Source organism: Lithobates pipiens, unplaced genomic scaffold (assembly GCF_037356315.1).
Source record: "Lithobates pipiens isolate NorthernLeopardFrog02 unplaced genomic scaffold, aLitPip1_a1.2 Scaffold_16, whole genome shotgun sequence".
Taxonomy (NCBI): Eukaryota; Metazoa; Chordata; class Amphibia; order Anura; family Ranidae; genus Lithobates; species Lithobates pipiens.
Window position 1 is genome coordinate 48711710 of NW_027507748.1, and position 16576 is coordinate 48728285.

Genomic DNA, 16576 nt, shown 5'->3' on the forward strand with positions numbered 1-16576 from the left:
GTTAGGCTATCTGAGGGCCTATCCAGAAGCAAGAGAGCAGCGTAGGGTTGGGATTGTGGCTTGCAATCCAACCAGACATGACTGCCACCCAATAACTTTAACTACCTTGCATCCCCCATGCCTCACAACCCACCATATATAGAAGGATGACAGCTGTCCTTGGCCCTGCAAGTTCTCATTAGACTGAAGGAGGCCTGGGACCTTGCGCTACATATATTTTTGATGCTATATTGGTATTTTTAGCGCAACACTTTGATTATTAATTCTCTTTTGGGGACAAATATCTCATTGGTGTGTTTGCTCATGTATTGTACATTGTAAGGTGACACAAGCGCAGTATTTTTCTGTTCTTGTTTGTGAAGCTCATTTACTTGTGGGCAGGCTGAAATCAGCTGTCTATAAGGAGAATGTATCATGTTAGTGAGCCAATTAGTCTTCCCAGATTAGGGTAGGGTGATGCTATCTATGCTGGCTCGTGGGCTTTTTGTAGGGCTCTGCCCTTCTCCCTGTAACATATAAAAAGGCTCTGCCCAAATGAGTCCTGCCACATGGGAAAAAGCAAGAGGCACACAGGAGATGCAGCCAGCAATCACCTGCCTGGTGGGAGAGAGGAGCCTGTACGGGAAACTGCTGAGGGGCTGCTGTGCCTTGTAAACCCACAAGAGACTGGAGCACTGGCAAGTATGGACTTCCACCAGTTAATGGACTTTATCCATTTAGAGGTATGCCTGGGCAGCCTCTAAACAGACAGTTAGTCAGAGCTAGGATGTTCTGGACTTTGCACTATATTGTGTTACTCTGCAAGACTTTCAGAAAAGCTTATTAACTGTGTTGTGCCTGCTCTGAAGTTACTAAAGGAGTGCATGAGTGCCATTATATGGCAGATATGTTAACTACTCTGGGCCTGTAATAGCACTAGAAGGGTATGAAAAACACTACACTACTATGTCAAGTGAATGTACCAAGCAAACAAACATGCTAAAGGAGAGCAAGGGTGTTACTAAGGGTAACTAAGTACACAACAGAAGACACAATGAAACTAGTTGAGGCATAGTACATGGGAAAGGTGAGGTATCTGCTAGTAGTGAGGGGTTGCTTCATGGACTCCTTCCCTAGCGGTCCCTCTCCCATAGCAGCTGGGAGCAGACCAGGATCATGGAGGCCCAAGCCAAACTGATGGTATGGAAGATTTCATTCCGTTACTGGGAGTGAGGTAACGCTGGCTGGTGGAGGTAGCATGGCTCGGCCTGCTACTCTGAATGCAACCTAAGCAAGTCACTGTGTGTGGAGCAATGGGACAGCTCTTGGAAGAGAGAGATGCAGCTTTATACAGCATGCAGTGTAGCTTAGAAACTCTGGTGGACTTACAGTCACGAGGAACATTCACCACTTCACCGCCCACATACTGCATGTTAAGAGTATTTACATATTTGAGATTTAAGCTTTGCGAAATATCCGTTAGGTAATGCTATGGGCATCATTTGAAATTTATAGAGGATCTTTGGTAAGATAAACATCTTCAGAGTATTGATACGTCCACTCCTAACCATGAGAGATTTTGTCTGGAAAAATAAAAAACCAAGAGTTTCCTTTTTAGTATTGAAACAGGAAAAAGAACATGGAAGGTTAGCAGTCCCAGATATCCAAAAATATTATAAGGCAATAGTGTTGTCAAGAATAGTCGAATGGGTAAGAGAGAATAAATTGGAAAAAAGGTGGGTTAATTTAGAAGACACGTTTAGCAAGGCACAATTGAGTAAGATCGTGTGGAACCCCCCAAATCACAGGACACTTGATCTGAATACAACTGAATTGACACATAATGCACTTAAAATATGGGATGGGGTGTATAAACAATTAAATGGGCACTATAATTTACCATTAATAGCACTGAAGGAGAACGAATATTTTGCACAAGGAAGAAAGAGTATAGGGGGGAATTGGGTGTGAAAAGAAGGGGCACAAATAAGAGATATAATAAAAGAAGGGAAAATAGTATCTTATCACGATTTAAAACACAATAGGGACTTAATGTGGATTGGCGAGTGGCGGTACCGCCAGTTAGCCCACTTTGTTAAGAGTTTACCCCAACCAATAAGATTGGAGCATGAGCTGACCCCACTGGAGAGGCTCTGTACAACAGATAAACCTAAAGGTATTATATCTAGGATGTATAGACTTCTGCTGGAGGGGGACGGGCTGGAGGTTATGCCATTTGTCAAGAAATGGGAAAGGGAATAGGGAACACAGATTGATAAAACTACAATGGGAAAAATATTTCAATTAACACATAGGTTGGCACCCGATAGTAAAACCGCCAAAATGAATTATAAATGCTTAGTTAGATGGTATGCTACCCCAGATAAGACTAGTAAATTCCAACAGGGTAAATCAGGGGACTGTTGGCGAGGCAGCAGTGAGGTAGGAACAATAGCACATCTATGTTGGAGCTGCCCAAAAATCTAAAAATATTGGAAAAAGATTCTATAATATGTGAAAGAAGTTACTAAAATAGAAATTGTAGAAGATCCATGGATAGTATTGTTCCATGGTATAGAAGGAGGAGTAAAAATATATCAAGCGTCGTTAATTCCACACCTTTTAAACGCAGCAAAAAGACTGATTCCTAAAAGATGGCAGGAAGCAGAGGCCCCAACAATTTGGGAGTGGATAGATGCAGTGGAAGAAACATACAACATGGAAAACCTAAGTGATAGTAATGAGGAGATGAGAGCTGTAACGATAGATAAATGGAAAGATTGGAGAGAGTTAAAAAAAACATGGAACTATGAAGAACAAGTAAGAGCCTAGACTTATGCCGCGTACACACGATCGGAATTCTCATCGGAAAAAGCTCTGATGGTTTTCCTGACGGAATTTGGCTCAAGCTGTCTTGCCTACACACGGTCACATCAAATTCTGATAACACGTACGACGGGACTAGAAAAAGGAAGTTCAATAGCCAGTAGCCAATAGCTTCTGTCTCGTAGTTGAATCTGAGCATGCGTGATTTTTGGCGTGTCGGAATTGCATACACACGATCGGAATTTCCGATAGAAAGTTTTTCCGTCGGGAAAATTGAGAAAATGCTATCAATTTTTGGCTGGCAGGAATTCGGAGAGCTAAATTCCGATGGAGCATACACACGGTCGCATTTTCCGATGAAAAGCTCTCATCGGTCTTTTTCTGGCCGGAATTCCGATTGTGTGTATGCGGCATTATATTGGGATAAAGGAATAGAAAAGGAACGGAAATAATATTTTAAGTAAAGTAGTAAGAGATAAGCGAGGGATCGGGGGGGGGGGGGGGGGGTTTGATTGGGATGGGGGGGGGGGGGTTTAGTGGACGTTTGTTATAGGAATGTTTGGTAAACACTTTTCTAAATTAAGATGGAATTGCATATAAAAGGAGGCAAAAGATTAAAGGATTTACGCTACGATGATGTGAAGTCGAGAAGGGGCTGAAATGAACAAAAAGTTGATTTGAGTCCTTTTATAGCATTCGCTGAAGTGGCAAAAAAAATGAAAAAAAAGAGTATGTACATATTTGAACTTTCATATCCTGGCCACAGTTTTAGGTAACTGCTTATTTTAAAACTGTAACTGCAACTTCAAAACTCATGTGGATGAAACCAACATCAAATTAAATAATGGCACTATCCCCTTCTGACATACGTATAAAAAAAGAGCTGTCCATACCAAAAGTAGGGATGTAATGTGAAATAAGGGACTTTAATTGCACCAGAAAAGGGAAACAAACAGATTAAAACATAGAGTCTTTATTTTAAAGCACCATAAAATCTCAAATGTTAAAATTCACAGCAAAAATACTGATGGAACAAAGATATAATTCATTAGAAAGGTGATGTGGCCACAAATAGAAGGTAATCAGCCATTGTTCTCCAAAGACGTTCATAAGGGCTTAATGCGTTTCGTTTTTTGCGTTGAATCTCACCAACTTGAATCTGCACCTTGAGGTCCCCCTGTGACTTTGCTTCCACCCACTTTATTGTTTCTAACAAATTAATTTAGGTAAGCTGATGTCTGGTCCAATTAAAGTCCCTTGTTTCACTTTCTATCCCTACTTTTGGTATGGGCAGCTGTTGTACTGTCCTCCAGCCAACTCCACTCCCCGTCAAGTCTAAGGCCGCGTACACACGGGCGGATTGTCTGCCCAACTAAGTTCGTCAGACAATCCGACAGACAGTCCGTCCAACTTTTGAATGAACGGACTTGACCACACACGATGAACAGACAGTCCGTTGAAAGCTTGCGCGATGACGTGAACGGCACGTACGACGGGACTAGAAATACGACGTCCAATACACTGCAATGCAACCTTCGGCGTGTAAATCCTTTCTGAGCATGCGCCATACTTAGTCCGTCCAACTTGCCTACACACGAGCGGACTGTCCGCTGAAACCAAGTTTGGACGGACAAAATTACGGAAATTCCGAAAGACTTAGTCCGTCAGACTGTCCGCTGAAAAAGTCCGCTGAAGCCCACACACGAGCGGATTGTCCGCTGAAACACGTTTCAGTGGACTAAGTTGGGCAGACAATACGCCCGTGTGTACGCGGCCTTATACTCACTTGTCCACCAAGCCAGTGAGATTTCACCCATGAAGCCACTGAGCCACTTCTCAAACCCAGTCAGCAGAGCCATCCTATCTTTTCTAGTGTTCCTTGTACTGTAAATGCTAACTTTACAGAGCATCATCCTCCAAAACGTATCCTTTATACAAAAGACATTATGGGGGGGGGGGGGGTTACTAAAGGCAGATAGACTGATCACTTTGCAATTGAAGTTGCACTTTGCAAGGGAACGTTCCCCAGAGCTTCAGAGCTTAGTGAATGAGCTGAAGGTCTATTGACTTCCATCATCCAAATATGTTCAGGGAAAAATGCTGTTTTTATTTGTTTTTATTATTATTTTTGCTTGCACGTGATATTGTATTCTTTGCTCAATGAAATTTCACCTCATTTACTAAGCTTTGGGGAAAACTCCCTTGCAAGGTGAACAGACTATTTGCCTTTAGTAAATCAACCTTAAAGCCCCTAAATACTGAATGCAACAGAACCAAAATATACTACAGAAAAATATTAACAAACATATGAAGCAGGTGCTCTGCAAATCCCACAGCCTGGCCAAGCTGGCCGAGGTTCTTCTATGAGGGAGAAAAGTGTTTGTCAGTATCTAAGGGGGATCCCCCCCCCTTTTTTTTTTCTTCACTGGCACACAGAGCTGCTCACTCTGCACCCCCCCCCCCCGTGTCCCTATTGGCAGGAGGAGGAGAGCCAATGACAGGATCAAATCAAAAGGACTTTAACAAGCAGTAGCAAAAAGGATTCTGGGATATGTAGTCCCCATCTGAAATGGCACCATAGTTTTCAATGGAGACAGAACTACAAGAGCCAGCCTGCTCTGGGGGCAAAGGAACTAGAGACTCCATCTTGCTGATCTGAGGAGACTCTCAGACAACACGAGGCAAGGGAAGAGATTGGACATAGGGGAGAGGTGCTGCCTCCCAGATCAGTCCACTGCATTGTTTCAAGCACCCATAGCCGGCTGGGAACATCCAGGCTGTGAGAGGGGGATCCCAGGTGCATATCCAGATGCGCCTGCATCTAGTGGACCAGTCAGATCACTAGAAAAGCCTGCCTGTTCCAGGATGTTCGTTTGGGCCTTGACCGCAGGATTGGGAGAGAGGGCATTTGCAGGAAACCAGGACCCTGCACACAGATAGAGTTGAATGGACACTGTATACAGACATCATTGCCGTTAGTCACCTTGCTGACAGGACACCAGGCCATTCAGATACAGAGACACTGTATACAGACACCATTGTCCTTTCACCATGCTGCGGAAGATCCTGCATTCTTTAATTGATAATCCGGGCCAGTTGTGTTTAATTTAAGTGCACCAAGGAGAGTGGCTAGCTGAAGATACAAAGCCTTATCCTTCTTCAAAGGGACTGAAGTTACTAGTGTCATATGGGACAGTTTGGGGCCTGATCCATTGAATGTTGTTTTGAATACAGTGTTTGTAGTTGGGCCTGTGGTATCAGGAGACAGAAGAGAGAGGTCTGACATAGACCCCTTTCACACTGCCAGCATTTTTCAGGTGCTACAGCGCTAAAAATAGCACCCTTATAGCGACCCTAAAAAAACCGGACTCCATTCAATCCAGTGTGAAAGCCAGAGGATGTCATAAAAAGTCCTGCCAGCAGCTTCTTTGGAGCCGTGAAGGAGCTGTGAACTCACCGCTCCTCCACCACTGCTCCCCATTGAAATCCATGGGGCAGTGCTGCGATACCGCCGGCAAAACGCCGCTCCGGTGATTTAACCCCTTTTCGGCCGCTAGCGGGGGGTTAAAACCGCCCGCTAGCAGCCAAATAGTGGTGCTAAAACTATGGTAAAGCGGCGGTAAAAATAGCGCCGCTTTACGGCCGATGCCCCCTGCAGCTTGGTGTGAAAGCCATCTTAAAGAGGGTCAGTCTTCTGCTCTCCTCCTTCCTGGACTCAGAGCCAAATTTGAATAGAGATAACCAATACGATATAAAGTGTCATATTGTGAGTCATTTGCCATTTAAGTGTGCCTCTGCTCTTGGGGACATTCTCAGGTTTGAAAGCAGCCTGAATATAGTATTGAGCTATATTGCTCTTAATCTCAGTTGTTGCTCTCCAGTTGATTACTTGAATGTATATACTGTTACTGTCTGTTACTTTTCCAAAGCAATGTTGCAGTAAAGACAATTTCTATGTTTTATCATAATGTGTGTGTTTCATTGATCATTGCACTGAAACTATTGCCAGGTGTGCCAAGAGAGGCAGAGTACACAACAAACATACTCAAGCGGCTCCTGTGGGGGTAGCGCTATACATAGGGTGTCTATATCTAAGGCCCCTTTCACATGGGCACCTCTGTTTTGCGGGATCCGCCTGCTTAGCGGGGGATCGCTCCACTGATCCCGCTGAGCAGGAGGATGACAGGTCCGTGTCCATTCACTGTGCAGAGTGGAGACAGATCCAGTCCTGCTCTCTATGGGGAGATAGGGTGAAAAACGAACCACCTGCCTGTTTTCATCCGATCCAATCCGCCAGACTGATGGAAAATAGGACTGTCTGTAATTTTGCGGACAGGATCGGATAGTGGTGGATATCAGCGGACATGTCACTGCTGACATCCGCCGCTCCATAGGGGTGAATGGAGGGTCCGAAGAAATGAATGGAGAGGTCCTGAAAAACTGAAAGGGCCCTAATGCCCCATACACATGGTCAGAAATTCAGACGGAAAAAGTCATATCGGATTATGTTGTCAGAAAATCCGATCGTGTGTGGGCTTGTCGGAATTTCCGACGGAAAAAGTTTGAGAGATGGATCTAAAATTTTCCGTCAACAAAATCCGATCTGACCTTTTCCGATCGCGTGTAGAGAATTCCAACGCACAAAGTGCCAAGCATGCTCAGAAAAGATTTGGAGACGAAATCTATTGGCTACTGGCCTCTACGTAGTCCCGTCGTACATGTATAACGTCACCTCGTTCCGAACGATCGGATTTTCCAACAACTTTGTGCTACCGTGTGTATGCAAGACAAGTTTCGGCCAAAATCCGACAGAAAAAATCAGACGGATTTTGTGGCCGGAATGTCCGACCGTGTGTATGGGACATTATAGTTTTGGCTATGTACAGCTTTACAGAAACAGATCAAGATGATAATAAACAAACATTAAGGTCCATCATTCTTCACTGGATACCATGTTGGGCAAATGATTGCAGAAAAATTCCAGTTGATTGCTTAATTACAGTATATAGGATTATATTTTCTGAACTTCTTCAACTCTATTGTCTTAATTTTTGTATGAAATGTTCTCATAAATGTTTTTAAAAATCTCTGATGTATGAAAAAAGAATGTTATTTGTTGATATTATACCCATTGATCTTTGATTTTGTCTATTTTCAGGACTTTGAGTCTTTCTTTGATGCCAAAGAAGGGAATGAAATCTATGTATTTTTTGGTCTGGCTCCACCTAAATCTGCAAAGGTAAATGAGTGATATGGTGCATGTAGCTAGGTGTGTTTTAAATTACTCTATGGCTCGGTTCACACCTATGCAGTTTGCTTTTGATCCTTTCTGCGTGGTTTTAGCTGTGCATTTCGTGTTTTTGCACACGTTTTTGACAAATTTTTTGATGCATTTTGCATTTTTTATGCTTTTTTTGGCCAATTTGTTGTTGGGGGGGAATAAAAGATGCAAAACACAAATCATGGTAAAATCATGGCAAAAACTCACTACATGCTGTTCTGCAGCTTCTCCATTGAAGTCTATTGAACCAAAACATCTTTGCTTTTAAAAAAGTCCCTAAGCCTTGCCAAAAACGCAGCGACTGGAAAAAAAAGCATAGATGTGAACGTGTCATATAGGAAATCATGTTAAATGGACTGTAGTTTCTGCAAAAAGCATTAACCACTTGGTGACCGCTGTCGGCATATGCACGTTGGCAGAAAGGCACGGTTGGGCAAAGTTACATTAATTACGTTATTCTAGGCTTACCTGTAGGTGAAAGTGTGTTGTAAGGGTTTGCAAACCACTTTAATATTACAATGGGCACCACATAGTGCTGCTCACACAGGACTAGTAGCATTGTGTTGAGTTAAAAATTAAGCAGCGTGTCACTTTCATGAGGCATAGACGATTGTCAGCCGCCTCAATTGATTTCAATGGTATTGCTCTGTAACCTCACCTTAACAGCACCTATAGCACTAATTGTGTGTTGGTGAAGCATTTATAAAGTGTTAGCTGGGCACTGGGGGAGAGGCAATGGAGGCTCCTGTATCCCAGAATGCACTGGAGATTAACAGAGAAGAAGCAGCTCCAGCCACTTCCACTTAATACAGAACAACTGTGTGGCATCAAGCTAGTCAGCAATACTGACAGTGCCAGGTAGGAGCACAGGCATTGAGCATTATTGCCAGTGGAAAAGAGATCAAGGTATATGAATCCATCGTGTAGAGAATTCAGAAAGTGCCTGCTATCACACTACAACCTAACCACGCCTCAAGGTAAATCATTTCCTCCACATCACTTGTTCTATAAGCAGGGCCGTCTTTAATATTGATTGGACCGTGGGCAAAACTTTTCTTGGGGGCCCCTCCCATGCATTTTCCCTCTCCACCTGCTCTGAGACATACAATAAATAGCAGCTAGACTCAAAATCAGTTTACTGAATCAGATCAGGCAGCTATTGTGATCGGTTGCAAGAGGTTACAGTGTATCATTAACGCTCACTGGCTGGTTGCTAGAGGTTACAGCCCACATTACGACTCCCTGATTAGTTGCTAGAGATTACAGCACACATTATGACTCACTAGTTAGTTGCTAGAGGTTACAGCGCATGATTTCTGCTTGTTTGGCTGCTAGAGATTATTGTAGCTATGACCTCAGGGGGCATGATATACATATCAATGCCGTCGGTCGCCGCTAATTACATGAATGCCGCCAATATTTATGAATGCCGGTAATTTACTTGTAAACACAGGGTCTACAGGCGAGTCATCTGTACACAACAAAAGGGCAGAGCTGGGCAGAATTAGTAGCAGCACATCACACTGAGATATCAGGACACAGCACGGGACTAAAAATTCAAGGACCAAGGGAAATTAGACCAGGATAGTAGGCAAGTATGAGGCAGCTGCTTTGGGCCCCACAACAATGACAGGGCCCAGTGCAGCTGCCCCTTTTGCCCTGCCTTAAAAATGGCCCAGCGTATAAGCACTTTCCACTAGAAAAGCAACATTTTCATTGGGCATTTATCAAGGAATCATGAAGCAATTTCAATGCTTCTTAAACACAATGAAAACACGTCATAAACACATCATAATTGCTATGGGAGCATTTAGTGAGCATTACTTCATTCTTCATAATCTACACCTGTGAACGAGCCCAAGGAAGGTTTCTTCTCACCTATTGTTCTGAAGACAACTCCAAAATTTGGAATTTCCCTTAATTCTCCTTCCTGGTTACAATGGGTTAAAAGTACAATTATGTAGCGCTACCGCCGTAGTAGTAGCTGGATAGAATGAGTCCTCCTGTTCTTGGCCTTGACCTCCTTAGAAGCCTCAACCTCTCTGACTTGGTTGGGTGGAAGCCTTTATAGCACCACAAAACTCGCTGGGGTCTTACAGATTACAGTACTGTATAAAAAAAATTACACACCTCCTTTGTCCCTAGGGGTCTGTCCAGTGACCTGCATGTAGTTTTATATTATAAAAACTGTTTTTTCTGCCTGGAATTTGGAGATTGTCCATAGCAACCAAAAAGTGTCCCTTTATGTCAAAAGTGGTTATAGACCAGCTAGAAAACAGTGATAATAAATTATAATCACTTGCAGAATTGAGCGATATCGATTTTTGGGGAAATTCATCAAACACTAAATCTAATGACAGCAACAATTCTGCAACTGAGCAAATTTCAGTGTTTTTGATTTGATTACATTATTGAATATTTTTTTATTATTATTATATTATTACTTGTTCATAATTATTTATAGTTATTTATTATATTATAATTTATGATTTCGTGTTTCAAACTACTATCATACCCGGGATGAGTTATTCCTAAGAATTACAGGCCTACAATATAAAACACAAAATTTCCATGCAAAATAATGGTACCGCTTTCAGCACCTAAAATCCGAAATAATCATACCGCCAGGGAGGTTAAGACATTGGCGTGGAACAAGGAAAAAATAGCAGAAGTTACTCTTTAATGAACTTGTTAATGAAAGCCTTCCACCAACAGCAAATTGTATGTCAAGCCAGTCAGGGTGGTACCACTAGTTCAGCTTGAATCAACCTTCCAAGGCTGCCACACTCTGTCGAACATTTTAGGGCAATTCCGAAAAATATATGTCAATATATGCGTTCCACTTCAGAATAATCTCCCTCTTGGCATAGTACAAAAGATAAGAGATTAATAGTTTTGTATATCTGTGTCTTTGTTCATCATCCGAGATACCCAACAACGCCAGAGTAGTGGAGATAGGGAGGGTCAGCTGCAGAAGGTTAATTACCTCAAGCACCTCCATCCAAAACCGAGCCACCCTTCAACAGCTCGAAAACATATGAAAGTAAGAGCCAGGACCTGTAATACAGTGGGGACACTGGAGATCTCTGAGGAAATATCTCATGCAACCTCTGGGGGGGGGGGGGTGTAGTATGCTCGTACTATCTTCAAAACAGTCCTCCCAGTTCTCTCTGTCATGGTCAGGCCAGTGGCGTCACTAGGGTTGGTGTCACCTGGTGTGGTAAAATATGGTGTCCCCCCCCAGTCCCCGAGCAAGCTGGGACACTGAGCAGGCTAGCACATTAGCATAGCACTCCCCCCTAGCCTGCAGCAATGCTCTGTCCTGCCGCTGCCAAGTGACAGCAGGAGCAGAACAGAGTAGTAGACACTGAGCAGGCTAGTGCATCGGGCTCTCTTCTGTCTAGACTGCCACAGTGCTCTCCAGGGCATTGGGCAGGCTAGTTTCGGGATGGCAGCGCACAATCACGATGCGCACCCCAAACCGGCCCCTGTAAATGTTGTGGTTTATGCCAGTGTGCCAATCTATGCACTGTCATGGATGGGGGTGACACCATCAAGGTTGGATATCATTTCCTTCTTAATGGTGTCACCCAGGCTGGGACAAAAAATAGACCCAGGCATTTAAGACTGAGCAGCCCAGTGGAATCCCCCAAGTGTATATCCCTCCCAATGTAAATCCTCACAGTGTAACAGTGTAATTCCCCCTCCCCCATGTAAATCCTCTCAGTTTAATCTCCCATAGTGTAAATTCCCCCAGTATAAATCCCCCCTCCCCATTACTCCCACGCGTAACTCCTTGCACCATTGTATTCCCTGGTGTAAATCCCCACAGTATAAAACCCCTGCAGTGTATCCCCCCCTGTGTAAATACCCTCCAGTGTAATGCCCCCAATGTACCCCTCCGTGTAATGCCCCTAATGTAACCCCCCCATGTACAGTGGTGTGAAAAAGTGTTTGCCCCCTTCCTCATTATCTGTTCCTTTGCATGTTTGTCACACTTAAGTGTTTCGGAACATCAAACCAATTTAAACAATAGTCAAGGACAACACAAGTAAACACAAAATGCAATTTGTAAATGAAGGTGTTTATTATTAAAGGTGAAAAAAAATCCAAACCATCATAGCCCTGAGTGAAAAAGTGATTGCCCCCCTTGTTAAAACATACTATAACTGTGGTTGTCCACACCCGAGTTCAATTTCTCTAGCCACACCCAGGCCTGATTATTGCCACACCTGTTCACAATCAAGGCATCACTTAAATAGGAGCTGCTTGACACAGTAAGGTCCACCAGAAGATCCTTGAGGCTAGGTTCACACTATAGCGATGCGGGAACGCCGCGAATCCGCGGCGTTTTCCCGCATCGCATGACTCCCGCCGGCAGTTCACACTGCCCTATGCGGACTGCTGGGAGTGTCAATGAAATCTTAATGACACCCCCAGATCCGTCCGCATATCGCAGTGCGATCTGCACACTCGCACAGGAATCGGATCGCATGGTGTGAACACCCATGCGATCCGATTCTGCTGCGGACCAAAAAAAGGGTCCTGTGCGAGTTTGCTGCGGGAGCGATGCGAATTCAGCCATACTATCTGTATGGCTGAACTCGCATCGCTACAGAGATCCGATGTGATTTGCACTGCAGTGCGGTGCGAATCACATCCGGATCTCCCCCCCGCAGCAGTGTGAACCCAGCCTAAAAGCTACACATCATGCCGAGACCCAAAGAAATTCAGGAACAATTGAGAAAGAAAGTAATTGAGATCTATCAGTCTGGAAAGGGTTATAAAGCCATTTCCAAAGCTTTGGGAATCCAGCGAACCACAGTGAGAGCCATTATCCACAAATGGCGAAGACATGGAACAGTGGTGAACCTTCCCAGGAGTGGCCGGCCGCCCAAAATTACCCCACGAGCGCAGCGACGACTCATCCAAGAGGTCACAAAAGACCCCACAACAACGTCCAAGGAACTGCAGGCCTCACTTGCCTCAGTTAAGGTCAGCGTTCATGCCTCCACCATCAGGAAAAGACTGGGCAAAAATGGCCTGCATGGCAGAGTTCCAAGGAGAAAACCACTGCTGAGCAAAAAGAACATCAAAGCTCGTCTCAATTTCTCCACAACACATCTTGATGATCCCCAAGACTTTTGGGACAACATTCTGTGGACCGATGAGACAAAAGTGGAACTCTTTGGAAGGTGTGTGTCCAAGTATATCTGGCGTAGAAGGAACACTGCATTTCATAAAAAGAACATTATACCAACAGTAAAATATGGTGGTGGTAGTGTGATGGTCTGGGGCTGTTTTGCTGCTTCAGGACCTGGAAGACTTGCCGTGATAAAAGGAACTATGAATTCTGCTGTCTATCAAGAGATCCTGAAGGAGAATGTCCGACCATCTGTTCGTGTACTCAAGCTGAAACGAACTTGGGTTCTGCAGCAGGACAATGATCCTAAACACACCAGCAAGTCCACCACCGAATGGCTGAAGAAAAACAAAATGAAGACTTTGGAGTGACCTAGCCAAAGTCCTGACCTGAATCTTATTGAGATGTTGTGGTATGACCTTAAAAAGGCCGTTCATGCTCGAAAACCCTCTAATGTAACTGAATTAGGACAATTCTGCAAAGATGAGTGGGCCAAAATTGCTCCAGGACGCTGTAAAAGCCTCATTGCACGTTATCGCAAATGCTTGGTTGCAGTTGTTGCTGCTAAGGGTGGCCCAACCAGTTATTAGGTTTAGGGGGCAATCACTTTTTCACACAGGGCCATGATGGTTTGGATTTTTTTTCACCTTTAATAATAAACACCTTCATTTACAAATTGCATTTTGTGTTTACTTGTGTTGTCCTTGACTATTGTTTAAATTGGTTTGATGTTCCGAAACACTTAAGTGTGACAAACATGCAAAGGAACAGGAAATGAGGAAGGGGGCAAACACTTTTTCACACCACTGTATACATATATGAATTCATGGGAATTGCTCATTCATTTTCAATGCTATCATGTGCTTCTAAGTTGATATAATTTTGTATCCTTGATGTACCATGTTATATATATGTATTTGCCATATTGTCATGCGTTTCCAAGTTGATATGACTATGTGTCTCTGTTGTCCATAATATGTATGCAATTTTATGCGCAACACTATGACCCAGATATCTTTACTCATTTATCCTCCATGTTAATAAACATGTGTTTCCTTCAAACATACCCCCACCATGTCTATAACCTCATTCAAAGTGCCAAATCCCCTTTTCCATTACTTTGTACCAGGGATGGAGGCACACTAGCTATGTGCCTCATTTAAAGTCCCACCTGTGTTTTCTCACAGCCCCCCCTTCTCATTGTTTAAAGAAGGGTGAATATAGATTCACCATTATAATATCTCTAGCAGTATTATAACATGGACTCAAGCCAATAATATCTATCACCCAGAGCATTATAATAATATCACATGATAATAAATTATGATAACCCCCTGAAACTGCAGTAGATTGGCAATCTGCTAAATTAGAATGCCCCCCACCCTGAAAGCCACACATTATTAGAGATTACAATCATTCCTCTTACAGCAGTAAATTATAACAAACTGTTCGCAGTCATCATCAAATCACTATAATTCCTTCCAAGCAGGCAGCAATTCATTATTAATGATCATCACTACAAGGAGCAATCAATGAGTAAAACCTCCCCAAGACAGCAATACATTCTAGTAACCCCCTGCCATGGGCAGTGATGAATAATAGTAAACCGTCAAAGCAACAATATAGTGTAATACTGGCCTCTGTGATATTTGCTGTTGCTTGTGTGACTCCTTGTCACTGGTCTTGAAATATTCAGCAACATCTTATGTTCTGCCTTGATACAAAGGATGCCACCCTTGTTCAGGCCCAGTTTGGTAATCTGAGGGAGGAAGAACGCTGTGGCAAAAGTGGTCAGTGTGAGGAAAAGATGACCTGAAGTTGGTATCAGCAGGACTTATAATAAAGGAGTCTTTGAAGTGCCCAAGGGTCTCTGGATGGGACAGGGGCTGGAAGGCACTGTGGGGGGATGGGGGTTATTGGTACATTCCTCCCACAAACCACATTGGAATTGGCCAAGTAATAACAGAGTGCTGTAATGACTGGTCAAAGTGTACAACTTGGATAAAATATGTTGCCAGCACACGGACAAGCATGCTTGTAAGCAGGTGCAGTAAGCTAGTCTGCCACTAGGTGGCTCTGTCCCAAAACAGTGTGTGGTGACAGTGAATAGTGCAATCAGGTGCTAGATCCCTTTCAGTTAGAGCCAGGGGTGGTGTGTCCATTAAGGGTGCATGGGCGCCACCCCCCCCCCTGTGTAGAATGGATAGATTCATATTCATGCATTGCATGAATCTATCCACGGCCACTGTAGCTACCCCTTATTCAGGCGTTCGGCCCCTTTTTGGACGCTGGGCGCCTGAATTCCAGTGGTGGGGGTGTTTTTTTGAAGCACCTGATTAGAGCCATAGGCTCTAACAGGCTTCAAAAAAGGTGGATTGTGAGCGCAGAGCATTGCGCTCACAGTCCACCCAGGTGTGCTAGCAAAGCAAATTAATATTTGCTTTTCTAACACTGAACCGTCTCTCAGCCAATCAGGAGGTGCAGATCTAATACCTGTCACCTGATTGGCTGAAGGCACTGTAACCTGATTGGACCCCTAACGGAACGGAAAAAAGACACACATGGAAGGACAGAGAACCATGAAGGACACAGGAGCTCACCGCTGTCACCCACTGCCTGACCCGCCATCAGGATGGCGTGTGTGCCTGTCAGATCCATAGAAAATTCAATCAGTTACATCAGCATCAGGTGCTTGATAGCTGCTGATCCAAGACTGATTCATTTTTATGAATGTGAGCCTATCAACGGAGTCTGTGGACAGGCGAACTCTTTAATCCATTAAAAAACCCTCCAGCAGCACTGAATGTGCATTCAAAAGCACGCTGGATGCATGATAGGCCAGTAGCTCAGTTGCATACTGAGCAAGTTCTGGCCAGTGGGCCATCCTCAGGACCCAGTAACTCAGTGGATGCTCTGTTGGAAAGGTTTCCAAGTCTGCTCTTGCGCCTAGATATTCCTGCACCATATAATGCAGACGCTGGTGATGGTTGCTTAAACCGATCAGACCTTGGCACTGAGGACTGAAAAATTGTTTAAAGGCATCGGTCAGCCAGCCACCTTCTCCACCGCTCTTCTTCTGACTGAACGAAGCCTCAGCAACACGATGTCCAGGCACCAGGAAATGGTAACCTCCCAGGGTCTGGAAATGCATTGCACAAACCTTTCTTCAAGGCCTCTTGAAGATGTTTCATCCTCTGCTCCCTCTGCGAAGGCAGGATGAGTTCTGCAATCTTACACTTGTAACGTTGATCAAGAAGGGTTGCCTGCCAGTAATGCTCCCTCTCCTTGATACCAAGAATCCTAGGGTCCTTTTGCAGGCTTTTCAGAATCAGAGAGGCCATGCAGCG

At 44.0% G+C, this 16576-nt stretch overlaps 1 protein-coding gene across 2 annotated transcripts in view; it reads left to right on the top strand.

The window, feature by feature from the left end:
- Positions 1–16576, top strand: part of SH3BGR (SH3 domain binding glutamate rich protein) — a 123249-nt gene that overhangs the window by 53423 nt on the left and 53250 nt on the right. For both annotated transcript variants that reach the window (XM_077479864.1, XM_077479863.1), the window contains exon 3: positions 7964–8044. In XM_077479864.1, coding sequence (XP_077335990.1) covers positions 7964–8044 — 81 coding nt within the window. The remainder of the gene's footprint in view (positions 1–7963; positions 8045–16576) is intronic.